This window comes from Aethalodelphis obliquidens, unplaced genomic scaffold (assembly GCF_003676395.1).
Source record: "Aethalodelphis obliquidens isolate GAN/ISIS:26980383/991018 unplaced genomic scaffold, ASM367639v1 scaffold53, whole genome shotgun sequence".
In the NCBI taxonomy this organism is placed as follows: domain Eukaryota; kingdom Metazoa; phylum Chordata; class Mammalia; order Artiodactyla; family Delphinidae; genus Aethalodelphis; species Aethalodelphis obliquidens.
The window spans coordinates 3,152,983-3,166,021 of record NW_020837997.1 but is presented as its reverse complement, the minus strand read 5'-3'; the positions used below and the strand labels follow the sequence as shown (position 1 = coordinate 3,166,021).

The window sequence follows — 13,039 nt, the reverse complement described above, 5'->3', positions numbered from 1 at the left end:
GCCTGGTTCTGCTTCTTGGAGAATGGTATTTAGAGACCAAGATCTGGGTGCTGGGTGTGCTCACTGCTACCCACGTATTATTGCTTAGAGACCCTCTCAGCAGTCAGAGCTAGGAAATACATGTATGTCTACTAACCCATGCATATACACATACACATCTATTTTTAGTTCTGTATCTGTTCCCTTGTGTCTCTACTGAAAACCATGAGTTCATACTGAGATGAGGATGCGTTAAGTGAGATAACCCAAGTTAAATGCATGAACAAAATGGGACAAATAGTAATTGCTTGATAAGTGTTAGCAATTATCATTAGTTTCTGGGGTCTTATGAAATGTATGTTATATATTATATGTCTGATTTTTCTGTGTCTCAGTTTGTTAACTGTGAGTCTGGGTGAACCTAGCATCTGCCTCTTAAGGTTGCTAAGAGCTTGAGAGATACACACATACCCTTGGGCACATGGAAGACTCTTTGAGAGCCCTGGAATTGGCATATCTGAGTTCTAATTTCAGCTGTCACATCCTAGCTGGGTAGCCTTGAGCAAGTGGCTTAACCTTAAGAAATCATGCAGGTTAATTCCTTACAAGAGGGGTCCCCAACCCCGGGCTGTGGACCAGTACTTGTCCTCGGCCTATTAGGAAACAGGCTGAACAGCCGGAGGTGGGCGACGGGTGACCAAGCAAAGCTTCATCTGCCACTCGCCATCACTCCCCATCACTCACATTAGCACCTGAACCATTGCTGGCATTACAGCCTGAACCATTGCCCCACCCCACCCCCATCCGTGGAAAAATTGTCTTCCACGAAACCAGTCCCTGGTGCCAAAAAGGTTCGGGACTGCTGCCTTACAACAGAGTTTGGCCCATTGTAAGCCCTTGGTAAACTGAGGGTAAACTCTATTATTACTCTCACACTCTCCTGCCTTCATTCATTGAAAAGTAAACGATGATCAGGAATCTTATACATTCTTATAGTTCAACCAACAGTTTTAAAAATTGTTCAGTAAACCCTCTAGCCATATGGGTTCAGTAAACCCTCTAGTCATATGGGTTTGGCCCATATTCTGAGAATCCAGAAAATACTCAGTCCCTGCCTAGCCTTGGAGGATGAAGGAGAGTCTGACACAGACAATCCCAGCCCTGAAGGGAACAATGTTGGGTTAGGGGGAGGAGAGACTCAAGGCTGGAGGAACCTACAGAGTGGGGTTTGAGGACTTCTGAAGGCCAGGAAGCAGGTACATCTGGATGGAGTTTTGAGGTAGGATTAGGAGTTTTGCAGGTGCTGACAATCATTCAGGACTGAGGGGATCACAGGAGCAAAGACAGGATGGTGGGAAAGCACATAGTGTGGATTTGATCTTTTAAGAATTGTGGAGCTCCATGAGCCAGACAGCAGCCAGTGCTGAGAAGAGCCTGGGTGGCGGCTGCTGGGAAAAGTAGAACTGTGGCTCTGTCTGCATGGCTTTGCCAAGCTGTAGCAGAAGAGGCCCAGACTGGAGAAACCAAGCTTTTCAACGGGTCTCTTGGGCTCTGTTGGAAGCCAGGGAACAATTACGAGGGTCCTGGAAGGGGTGGGGGCTGCACATTGAAGCCAAAAGGGACTTGGCTGGTCCAAAATGTTTTCCTTTTCTATTTTGTTTAAATTTTATTTATTTATTTTCTTGGCTGTGTTGGGTCTTTGCTGCTGTGCGTGGGCTTTCTCTAGTTGCGGCGAGCCAGGGCTACTCTTCGTTGCAGGGCGCGGGCTTCTGATTGCGGTGGTTTCTCTTGTTGCTGACCACGGGCTCTAGGCGTGCGGGCTTCAGTAGTTGTGGCACATGGGCTCAGTAGTTGTGGCTCGCGGGCTGTAGAGCGCAGGCTCAGTAGTTGTGGTGCAGGGCTTAGTTGCTCCGTGGAATGTGGAATCTTCCCAGACCAGGGCTCGAACCCATGTTCCCTGCATTGGCAGTCGGATTCTTTTTTTTTTTTAATTTTATTGATTGATTGATTTTTGGCTGTGTTGGGTCTTCATTGCTGTGCGTGGGCTTTCTCTAGTTGCAGTGAGCGGGGGCTACTCTTCGTTGCGGTGCATTGGCTTCTTATTGCTGTGGCTTCTCTTGTTGCGGAACATGGGCTCTAGGTGCACAGGCTTCAGTAGTTGCAGCACGCGGGGTCAGTAGTTGTGGCTCACGGGCTCTAGAGCGTAGGCTCAGTATTTGTGGCACACAGGCTTAGTTGCTCCGCAGCAGGTGTGATCTTCCCGGACCAGGGATCGAACCTGTGTTCCCTGCATTGGCAGGCAGATTCTTAACCACTGCGCCACCAGGGAAGTCTTCCCCCCCCCACCTCTTCTGACTGGGCAGCCTTCCTTCCTCCCCGCCTTCCTTCCTTCCTTCTTTCCACAATGATTTCCCTGAATACCTCCCCCTGTTTTGTGCCATGCAGTATGTAGGCCTCAGGACTAAAACAATAAGAAACAATGTACCCTTCTCAGATTTTGGGGGTCTTCCAGTCTACCGGGTGAGGCAAAAGTCAACTGATGGCACAGACACAAGTGAATCAGTTATGAAGTGGAGGTTCATTTTACCAAGACTGCAGCCAATCAGGACACCTGGCCTTACCATGGGGAGGTCAGGGATGGCTTCCAGTAGGAGGTGACCTCAGAGCACCTATCTGACAAGTTACCGCCAAAAGCCAGTTACCTTCTCCAGTGTTAGCTACCTCCAAAAGCCAGTGTCCTGCTCATTTATTCATTAATTCATTCAATTATTCATTCATCTATTGAACTCCCATAGGGCCTTAAGCATCATTCAAGGAGGTGGTGAGGACAAAACAGACAAAATTCTTTCCAGGCTGGAGCAAGATGGGGGGAAGGGGGGAAGCAAAAGAATGAACAAGATCATTCTGGAAGGGGGTAACTGCTGGGAAGAAAATAAAATAGAGTGAAAAGGAGTAAGTGCCCCCTCTTTCAAAACATGAGCCATAAAAACCCTTCTAATCAATGCTGACACCTTCTCCTGGGGCCGTGGGCACCTTATCATGCTCTAGCAGAAGGTGCAGGGAGGAGGGACTCCTCCCAGTGGCCCTGCTCTCTCAGCAGTTAACCTAGCCATTATTGAGTTCCTCCAGTATGCACCAGGCCACCCTCCCGGTATTAGACAAACCAGGTGCAGGGGCAGTGTAGCGGGGCGGAGGTTTTGTGTGCTCTTGGGCACGTCGCTCCCCCTCGGGGCCTCGGGTCTACAGAAGTAACTAGCGGTTCAGAGTGGGTTATCCAGCAGTCTGGCTGCCCTGACCTGCAAGCCTGAGCTCCTTAAGGAAATACCATTTAGTGTTGTCCTCCCAACAGCCCGCAAGGTGAGAGTGCGCGCCTAGAGGTGTTTATCCCCATTTCACAGAATGAAGCTCAAACAGGGGTTGTATGTCTTGCCAAGATGCGCGGCACTGACCCGAGAACTGACTCGGATCTTCAGCCCCCCGCCCCCGCCTCCACCTCCGCCCTCGCCTCCGTCCGGGGTTGGCGCGACGGCCTCTGCCCCTTTAAGAACGCCCCACGGATGCAAGCAGGAAGGGGGCGGTGCCTGTGCCTGAGACGGATGTGCTCGCGCACCAATGGACGCTGCAGTCACCGCGGCGGCGTCCAATGGGCGCGGTGAGGGCGGTGCTGGGTGCCAGAGCCTGGTTCCCGAGGCGCGGCGGCCGCGGCTGGGGGCGGGGAGGGGGGCGCAGGACCCCAGGCTGGGGTCCCGGAGCCGGAGGCACGTGTCCCGGGGCGCCGGCGGGGTAGCGCTGGCCCGGAGCGCTGCCCGGACCTGGGCTAGTCCGGGGGCCGGCGCGGCGGGGGCTGCGGCTGCTAGGCGGAGTGAAGGGCCGCGGGGGAGGCGAGCCGGGGGGCGCGGGGGTTCTGAGTGCCGGAGAGGGCGCGGCCTGGTGAGGGCAGCTGGGGGTGGGGGCCACGGAAGGTCAAGGGCAGCGGCTGGGGGCGCTGCCGGCGGAGACGTGCAGGGCCGGGGGCGCCCGAGGGTTGCGGGGGGTCGGGAGCCCCAGACTGGTGGCGTCAAACAGGCGTGGGGCGTTGGGAACTTGGGTGGGAGGTTGATGGTAGGCCAGGCCGGTGCAGGGGGCGTCTGGAGAGCGTAGGGTGTTATGGGATGGGGAGGGGGGGCGTCTGGGGATATCAAGGTGTTGAGGGGCGACGGACCAGCTGTGGGGGAAGCTGGCCCGGGCTGGGGTCGGTGCTTGGGGTGGGGGGAGGGCTATTTATGCGAGCGCAGGAGATTGTGAGGGTGGGGGCTGGGAGGGTCTCAGAAAATGGGACCCGAGCCCGGAAGGAGCAGGCAGGTGAGGGTTAGGGAGGGGATGCTGTGGGTTAGAATGACGGCTCTACCACCGCCAGAGCTTGGGGCCTGGGGGAGGCGGACAGTTCTTGATGGTCCAAGGAAGAAGCCGTGGGGGTCTCGACCACTCCTCCTCAAAGGAGACTACTTTGAGAAGGTGGTAAGAAGGCCTGAGGAGAGGAGAAAAGGCTCCCAAGGAATGGCTTGGGTCAAGGTCCCTGGTGTTGGGGGCGGTGGTATTAGGTTCAGTGTATGGAAGGAAAGCCTTGGGGTTTCTGGGTGGCTCCCCTTAGGAGAAGGGACAGCTGGAGGTGGGGAGCTCTGGTAAAGATTCAGTTATTTTTCCCTTGGGCTCTAAAAAATAGTCTCCCCAAGATCTCAGGGGTTGTCCCCCTGAAAAAAATCCCAGCACCAGCTCTGGACATTTAAGCAGATAAAGCCCTAGGTTCAAATCCTGCCTCCTGTGGTTGGCTTGCTCTGTGACCTTGGGCAAATGGCTTTGCCACTCTGGGCCTCAATTTCCTTTTCTGCAGGGGGAATGTTCCCTACTTCCCCGGGGTGTTTATAAAGATTAAATAATAGTTAATAATAGCTAACACTGTTTGAACCTGATGCCAGGGCTTGATGAGTGGGTTGTTAAGTCCTTTGGACAAACCAGGGTTGTTACTCTACCCACCCTGTAGATGAGGAAACTAAGGCCTGGAGCCCCTGAGTCACACAGCAAGTGATCGGCGGTGTGGAGAATGGAGGCAGAGGAGATTTGAGGGGCTTGGTGGGATTCTTACCCCCATCCATTCTCCCCACCAGGGCCAATTCCCATCCCCCCAGCAGCATGGCATCCTGTGCTGAGCCCTCTGCTGCGGACCCTGAGCCCACTGCCCCGCCACCTGCTGGGGTCCCACCACTTGAGGACTTCGAAGTGCTGGACGGGGTGGAAGACGCAGAGGGCGAGGAGGAGGAGGAGGAGGAGGAGGAGGAGGATCTGAGTGAGCTGCCGCCACTTGAGGATGTAGGGCAGCCCTCACAGGAGGAGGCCGAGCAGCCCGGGGCCCTGGCCCGAGAGTTCCTGGCTGCCATGGAGCCAGAGCCTGAGCCCGCCCCAGCCCTGGACGAGTGGCTGGACATCCTGGGTAAGGAGCAGGGGTGGCTCGGGTTGACCGACAGGGCCTGGACAGCTCAGGTTCAGGAGTGACCTTGGCCTAGGCCCTCTCCCCCTGAGCCTCATTTCCCCATCTCTGTTGTGAAGGAGGTTGGAAGTAAAACATGTGGTAACCACGTTGATCGCCAGCCACAGGCAGTTGCTCGAGACACTTCACGTTTATGCCCTTTTCTTGCCTCCCCACCCCATGACTTGCTTTCGCAGAGCTGTTAACAGGGCTCAGAGAGGCTGAATCACTTGCCCAGAGCCGCACAGCCAGCACAGCAGGCACTGGCAGCTCCCAATCCCCACTTTTCTTGGCATTTGTCTGGCAAGTGCCTGTCCCCAGAACAATGTGTCCTGAGGTCAAATAGATCTGTGGAACATTCCATTTTGTTCATCCCTGTGTCTGGTTGATAGTATTCATTAGTGTGCTAATTGTTCAGAAAAGTCCTGCAAGAAAGAAACTAGGAGAACCCACACATGTGCCACCCCCATGTACCCCATCACAACAACTCTAGAAGATAAACACAGCGATACTAGTTCTGATCTCTAATACACTAAATAATGCTAATGACCTTACAAATAATAGTAAAACGTTATTACTACCATCATTAGTGCTAATGATACAGTAGTATCAAATAATACTGGTACTGATAAAATCGAATTGGTACTGATTTCACCTCCACTACAGATATAAACCTTACTGCGCCTAAAAATAACACCAGGTGATATTTACTGAGCATTGGTTCTGTGCCAGGCCTGTGCATCATCTTATTTTATCCTCACAGCAACCCCACGATGTAAGTCCTACCATATCCCCGTTTTACAGATAGGGAAACAGGCTCAGAGAGGTGAAGGCACTTGTCCAAGGTTGCACAGCCTCCTTGGCTGTATTAAAGTTTGGGAAGCTCTTCTCTAATGATATTAAGAGCTGCCCTGCTCCCTTGCCTGAGCATGAGGATGGCTCTGTTTGTTTATATTCGAGCCAGCTGCTTTCTGAAGTCAGAATTCAGGCTTCTAGACAAGGAAACTGAGGCCTTGAGAGGGGCTGTGATTCTACATCCCCGGGTTTACCTGGGTGAGAGGCAGTGCCTGGTTGAGGTCCTACCAGCATATCCACTATTAGTGCCCAGAAACCTCAAGACACAGGGGTCTCTTGGCATCCACTAGATCATTGGTTCTCAAACTGGATGCAGGGGCATGTATAAGTTGGGGAGCACTGCAGAAATTTGGAACACTCTAGAATATTCCATAGTATTAATAGATCTCTCTGCCCCTAACCTTTAGACTGGGGTCTACTCAGACTCATGGTAGTATTTTCCAGACCAGTGGAATATTATGGAATATAGGTACTTGTTGGAACATGGGTGACTGCAGATGATGTCAGTCTGACGTGCCCCATAGGTGTAAGCCCTCTATTGCCCCAGCAGTTGTCATGGCATGACAGTGGGTGTCATCATTGCGGGGGCTCCTTGAGTGGATTCATGAGAGCACGGGGCCCCATGCCTGGTACTCAGTAGGTGTTGGCTGTGGCCATTTGGCCATTCCTAAGATCGTTTGGGGTATGGAGGGGAACATAGTGGTCTCTTCGGCTGCTGGAGGGGGGCGTTGGGGGCTACTTTTGCTTATAGGTCCTTCAGTGATGTGGTGCTTTGGTCGGGACACAGTCCTGGCATCACAGGTGCTCTGCTAACCAAGCAAACTACTCACTAGGTGTCACCAGGATACCCCCTGATCACCCCATTTCATGGCTGGGTAAATCGAGGTCCACACGTCACAGGGCTGAGATTGGAACCGGAGGAGGGAGGAGAGGGTAGCTCCAGAGTCTCATTACTGGGTATCCCTGCTGCCCTGATTGTGGTAGGCAGGATGGCTTTTCTCAGCCCTTTGCCCTCACTGAGCCTTGACTTTCTTTTTTTTTTCTTCTTTTGGCCACGCCGCCTGGCTTGCGGGATCTCAGTTACCTGACCACTGATTGAACCCGGGCCACAGTAGTGAAAGCCCGGACCCGGAATGCTAACCATTAGGCCACCGGGGAACTACCTTGGTTTTCTTAAGATAACAGACCAGCCAGCGTTCACTGAGCCCATCCTTGGAGCCAGTGTCGTCAGTCCCCAAATCAATCCTTTCATGCCCAGTGTCCAAGCCGGGGACACTGAGGCCCAGAGGCATGGGGTCACCTGCCCAGTAGTGGCGGAGTGGCCACTGAAAACTCAGCTTGTGCCCTGGTGCTGTGCCACCCCCAGGATAGGCAGGGCTGGGGAGGGGGGAGTGCCCAGGGGGCAGCTGCCCATCTGAGCTGCTCAGTGACAGGCTGCTTGTCCCTGCTCCATGGCAGGGAATGGGCTGTTGAGGAAGAAGATGCTGGTTCCAGGCCCACCAGGCTCAAGCCGCCCGGCCAAGGGCCAGGTGGTCACCGTGCAGCTGCAGACTTCGCTGGAGAATGGCACACGGGTACAGGAGGAGCCGGAGCTGGTGTTCACTCTGGGTGACTGTGATGTCATCCAGGTGGGAACGGTGCAGGGCCTGGGCAGTTCTGGGTGGGGAGGGGCTGGGGTGAGATGCAGGGGAGGTGGTGGTGGTGGTGGCGGCCGGGTGGGTGGGCACTGCTGTACTGCACCTGGACCCACTCAACTCATGCCACTCCCCTCCCCGACCCCAGGCCCTGGATCTCAGTGTCCCGCTCATGGACGTGGGAGAGACGGCTATGGTCACTGCTGATTCCAAGTACTGCTACGGCCCCCAGGGCAGGTGAGTACCTGCTGCCTGCAGGGGTCCCCGTGAGGGTGAGGAAGTGGGTGGGACCGGTTGCTCCCCCATCTCACCCTATCTAGGTGCACATTTTATAGAAAAGGAAACGGGCTCCGGGAGGGGAACACCCGCACCAAGTCACGGAGCTCAAGAGTAGCAAGAGTTAACTTCCCTTGTGTTTTACTGAGGAGGGGGTGACGGCCCTTTCCCGCCTGTTCCCACTGAACCTAGTGTGTCTGGGGTTCAGTCATGGTGGCCGCTGGGTCTGAGTGCTGTCCCCACCCCATCCCCCAGCAGGAGCCCATACATCCCCCCACACGCGGCCCTGTGCCTGGAGGTGACCCTGAAGACTGCCGTGGATGGGCCTGACCTGGAGATGCTCACGGGGCAGGAACGCGTGGCCCTGGCCAACCGGAAGCGGGAGTGTGGCAATGCTCACTACCAGCGGGCCGACTTCGTGCTGGCCGCCAACTCCTACGACCTCGCCATCAAGGCCATCACTTCTAGTGCCAAAGGTGACCGCCAGGTCGAATCCCAGCACCTCCTCTGCAAAGCCATCCCCACTAGTGCTAGAAACTTCAAGCCACAGAGGGCCCCAGATTCAAAATGTTCTAGAAAATTCTAGAATATGGATAGATGTTTATGCCTAGTCTTTAGATATTTCTAGACTTATATCCCAGGTCCGTGGACTGTTATGGAGTGCAGGTAGATGTTGGAACGTGGGTGACTGCAGATATTGTCAATCCATGATCAGGCCCTCGTTCACTTAGGCTCCATTTTTGTCGACTCCTTGGGAGTGCCCTGAGGACGGCACTGGTCTTGGCCCATGTTAGAGATGGGGAAACTGAGGCCAGAGAGGCCTGAGGTCCCCCAGGGAGTAGGTGGTAGAGGCCCCAGCACTGGCATCTTGAAAACCCCCCATTTCCTGTGACTGGGACGGTCAGAGACCCTTCCCCCCCAGTCTCCTCCAGTACCAGCTGCAGTGGGGTGGGCCTAGGCCTGGGTCACATAATCCCTCTGCAGATGGTTGTGGGTGGCTGGCGGTGTGGTAACAGTGGCTGTAGTTGAGTGCTGTCCCCCAATAGTGGACATGACATTCGAGGAGGAGGAGGAGCTCCTGCAGCTGAAGGTGAAGTGTCTGAACAACCTGGCAGCCTCACAGCTGAAGCTGGACCACTACCGTGCAGCGCTGCGCTCCTGCAGCCTTGTGCTCGAGCACCAGCCCGACAACATCAAGGCGCTCTTCCGCAAGGGCAAGGTGAGCTGCAGCTCACAGGCAGCAGGCGGGCAGGCTGGCTCCCTGACCTCAGAGCAGTGGCGCTGGTCCCAAACCCTAGATTTGAGATAGGCACAGGTATCAGTCAGCCAAGCTCTCTGGGGTATAAATGGGGAAACTGAGGCTCAGACAGGTGCAGGGGTGTGGCCTGGGTCACAGCAATTCATTGACTGAGGCCAGATTTTTTTTTTTTTTTTTTTTGTGGGCTGCACCACATGGCATGTGAGATCTTAGTTCCCCAACCAGGGATCAAACCCGTTCCCCCTGCATTGGAAGCGTGGAGTCTTAACCACTGGACCACTAGGGAAGTCCCCTGACTGAGGTCAGATTTGAACCCTGGGTCTTAGGTTCCCTCTACTCCCCAACACTGCCCTTTGGCCCATTGATAACTGTTCTTTGCATATAACCCTTTGTGACTCTCATCTCCCTCAGAGTAAAAGCCGGGTTCTTATTTCAGCCTTTAAGGCTCTGAGCTATCTGGTCTTCCTCCTGCCATCATCTTCCAGTGTACTCTTGCTTTTTTGCATGCTGCTCAGCTTCTCCACTACTTGTTGCCTGGGCCAGGTCTGCTCCTACCCCCATGCCTTTGCACAGGCTATGTTCTCTGCTTGAGATATTCATACCCCAAATACACCTATGGGTCCTTCTCTCACCTCCTTCAAGTCTTTGCTCTGATGTCACCTCCTCAGGAAGTCCTCCCTACAACACCCACCCTGACCCTCTGCCCTGCCTTCATGTTTCCTGTGTCACTGTCAGTATGGCCAGGTGTCATGCCTCTTGTCCATCTCCCTTACCAGAAGGTGGGGATTTTGTATGTCTCATTCACTGCTAAATCTCTAGCCCTTCAAACAGAGCCAGGCATACAGTAGGTGCTGAGTAAGTGCTGGTGGAATGTAGGAGTGAATTTGGCTTGAATGGATTTGACTTTAATTGCTTTTGTCCCCATCTCTGTTCATCTTCACCCTGTTGGGATAGGGGGTGCTTTCAGCATTTTTTAGCAGTAAACCAAGGAAACTGAGGTGCAAGCAAACGCAGGGTCACCTAGTGTGTTAATGAGAGGCCTGAGCAGGCCAGCCAGCATTTTTTAAGTGCTTTTTGTGTGTAGAGGTCTGCATAGAAACGGAGAGTAGAGAAAAGATGTTGTCCCTGTTTTTCAAGGGTTTAGAATCTTCTTGTGGGGAGTGAGACTGTCTGCTCATGTAGCCTTATACATGTTTGGGTCTGCTGGTTGAAGGTGACGGAAAACTACTCAAATAGATTCAGCCAAAGGAATTAACGACTTGTGGAACTGCCAAGTCAGGGGTAATGGCTTCAGGCACAGCTGGATCCAGGTGTTTAGAAATGCTGTGCAGATGCTGTGTCTGTCTGCCGCGTTTCTCTCTCAGGCAGGCTCCTCTCTCAGGGTGACCAAGATGCTCCCTCCTGCTCTGCCAAAAGCTCCAGGCTTCCATCCCTTCCACTTAGCAACTGGCCTCTCAGTGGTACCAGCAGAGTTCAGGCTGGATCTCACTGGCTGGCTTGAGTCACATGCCTGTCTCTGAATCATTCGATGTGGCCAGAGCTTTGGCAGCATCCATTTGGCTTCTCGAGCCAGCCGAGGTGGTGAAGGAGGAGGAGAGACCAGCACCTGGGTCTCCTGCACAGGATGAGCCAGACACCCAGGAGAAGGAGCAGGTTAGGGGAGTGACACCAAGCCTGGTGGTCTGCTCATGTAGTCTAAGGGCTCAGGGGAGCAGTGTACGGGTGACTGGACCCCCGGGGCACTTGCTAGAGATACATTTGGGACTAGTCAGGTGGCCAGGAGCCTGGCAGGGCTGGGTCTCTTGAAGGAGAATGTGGCCCACCGTGGGTCCAGAATGATATACGCCCCACTTCCTCCCACAGGTGTTGGCCCAGCAAGGCGAGTACAGTGAGGCCATCCCCATCTTGAGAGCAGCCCTGAAGCTGGAACCTTCCAACAAGGTGAGCAGAATGGGGGCACCCTGAGATTTGCTGTGCCGGCCTGTCTGGGAAGTTTTTCCTGTGGCCTGCCCCTTAGCCTTCTTGCTGTGGCTCTCCCTATGGTGTTTCTACCTGGGAAGTGGCAGGGGGTAGGTAGCTGAAGGGCCCCAGCCCACCTGCTGAGGCCCTTATTGACCCTTGCATAGGCAGTCTGGACTCACCCCCAACAGGGGTCCCAGAGGCCAAGGGCACTAGCCAGCCTGGCCAATGCCAGTGTCTTCAGCTTTCTTCCCAGAACCTTCCTCTCTCCTGGCCACCCTTGCTCCACTCCATCTTCTGGCTTCCTAGGAGGATGGAGATAGCAGCCTTCACTTCGCCGATGCCCAGAGAATAGCTGACAGAATTCCCATGTCCCAGTGGTTCCAGCCCCGAAGGGCCCCAGGGCCCCAGAAAGGCAGACTGCTAGCAGTGATCGTTGGCTTCTGCTGCCACCTGCTCTCACAGACACCCCCCTCTCACAGACGATCCATGCAGAGCTCTCAAAGCTGGTGAAGAAGCACGCGGCCCAGCGGAGCACTGAGACCGCCCTGTACCGGAAGATGCTGGGCAACCCCAGCCGGCTGCCTGCCAAGTGTCCTGGCAAGGGTGCCTGGGTGAGCTGGGGCCGGCGGGCACAGGGAGGCTCCTAGAGTAGGGGCAGGGGCTATGGGCAGGGTACGCCATGCAGAGGGAGTTTCTTCATTTTGCAAACATCGATGTCTTCATGAACTGGGGTGTTGTGGACCATGCTGGGGACACAGAGAAACCCAGTGCTGTGTGACCAGGACTAAAGCAGAAGATAAAACACAATCTGGAGGGCTCAGGGTGGGGCTCATCCAGAGGGGAAGGGGAGGTGTACCAGAGGAGGGGACATTTGGCTTGAGTTTTGATGCATGAGTAGGAGTTTTCCAAGAGGCAGGCAAGGCATTGTCAGGCAGTGGTTTCCTGGGAGGCCTTTTTGGGGCCTGTTGCTAGCTGAAGTGCAAGACATCCGTCTTGACCGCTGTCTAGCCTCCTCTTCCCTCTCCTTTATCTACAGTCCATCCCATGGAAGTGGCTGTTTGGGGCAACTGCTGTCGCCCTGGGGGGCGTGGCACTCTCTGTGGTCATCGCTGCCAGGAACTGACCACCCAGGTGGCCGCCATCCCCTCCACTCACCGTGGACCCCACCCTGCGCTCCCTAACTCCCCCAGGCTCCCTGTCCACTGCCCTAACTGGCCTAGCCCCCTCCTCTGGGGCGGGGGCAGTGAGGTTTGGGGGTCGTGTGGCCCAGCGAGCAGGAGGGACTGAGCCCTATAGGAGGAAAGTGAGGCAGGGCCCGGGCCCCATGTCCAGCCCGGAGCAAGGGGGCCCTCATTCCTCCAGACCCAATTCCCACCCCTGACCCCACCCCCTGGGTTAGGTCCCAACAGGGTCCAGCCTCAGTTTCTCCTTCCCAACAGGCCTGGGGGCAGCCCTTCCCCCACCCATTCCCTGTCCAAGCGCCAACTCCTCCTGCCCCGCCTGCTGCCCTCTGTCCAGGTACCCCACCCCCCACCCCCCAACACACAGTGAAATAAAGCCTCCCACCCCGCA

General features: G+C 55.0%; 1 protein-coding gene across 4 annotated transcripts; it reads left to right on the top strand.

The window, feature by feature from the left end:
* The first annotated feature begins 3,636 nt into the window (after nt 1–3,636).
* FKBP8 (FKBP prolyl isomerase 8) lies at nt 3,637–13,039 on the top strand. Of its 4 annotated transcripts, XM_027084739.1 has the most exons (9): nt 3,637–3,737; nt 5,124–5,446; nt 7,796–7,965; nt 8,120–8,208; nt 8,503–8,723; nt 9,294–9,466; nt 11,369–11,446; nt 11,947–12,078; nt 12,504–13,039. In XM_027084739.1, the coding sequence occupies exons 2-9, from the start codon at nt 5,149–5,151 to the stop codon at nt 12,588–12,590; spliced, it is 1,248 nt and encodes a 415-aa protein (XP_026940540.1). In that variant the 5' UTR covers nt 3,637–3,737; nt 5,124–5,148; the 3' UTR covers nt 12,591–13,039. The 4 variants fall into 4 exon arrangements, with proteins under 4 accessions (XP_026940540.1, XP_026940539.1, XP_026940538.1 ...); XM_027084738.1 differs by lacking the exon at nt 3,637–3,737 and having other exon boundaries at nt 7,796–7,911; nt 8,506–8,723; XM_027084737.1 differs by lacking the exon at nt 3,637–3,737 and having other exon boundaries at nt 7,796–7,911.

Excerpts from the sequence above, each read along its gene's own strand:
- FKBP8 (XM_027084739.1), top strand. The coding sequence starts at position 5,149 with ATGGCATCCTGTGCTGAGCCCTCTGCTGCGGACCCTGAGCCCACTGCC. Across the intron at positions 8,209-8,502 it reads TGCTACGGCCCCCAGGGCAG|CAGGAGCCCATACATCCCCC; the intron begins GTGAGTACCTGC and ends CCCATCCCCCAG. Across the intron at positions 8,724-9,293 it reads CATCACTTCTAGTGCCAAAG|TGGACATGACATTCGAGGAG; the intron begins GTGACCGCCAGG and ends GTCCCCCAATAG.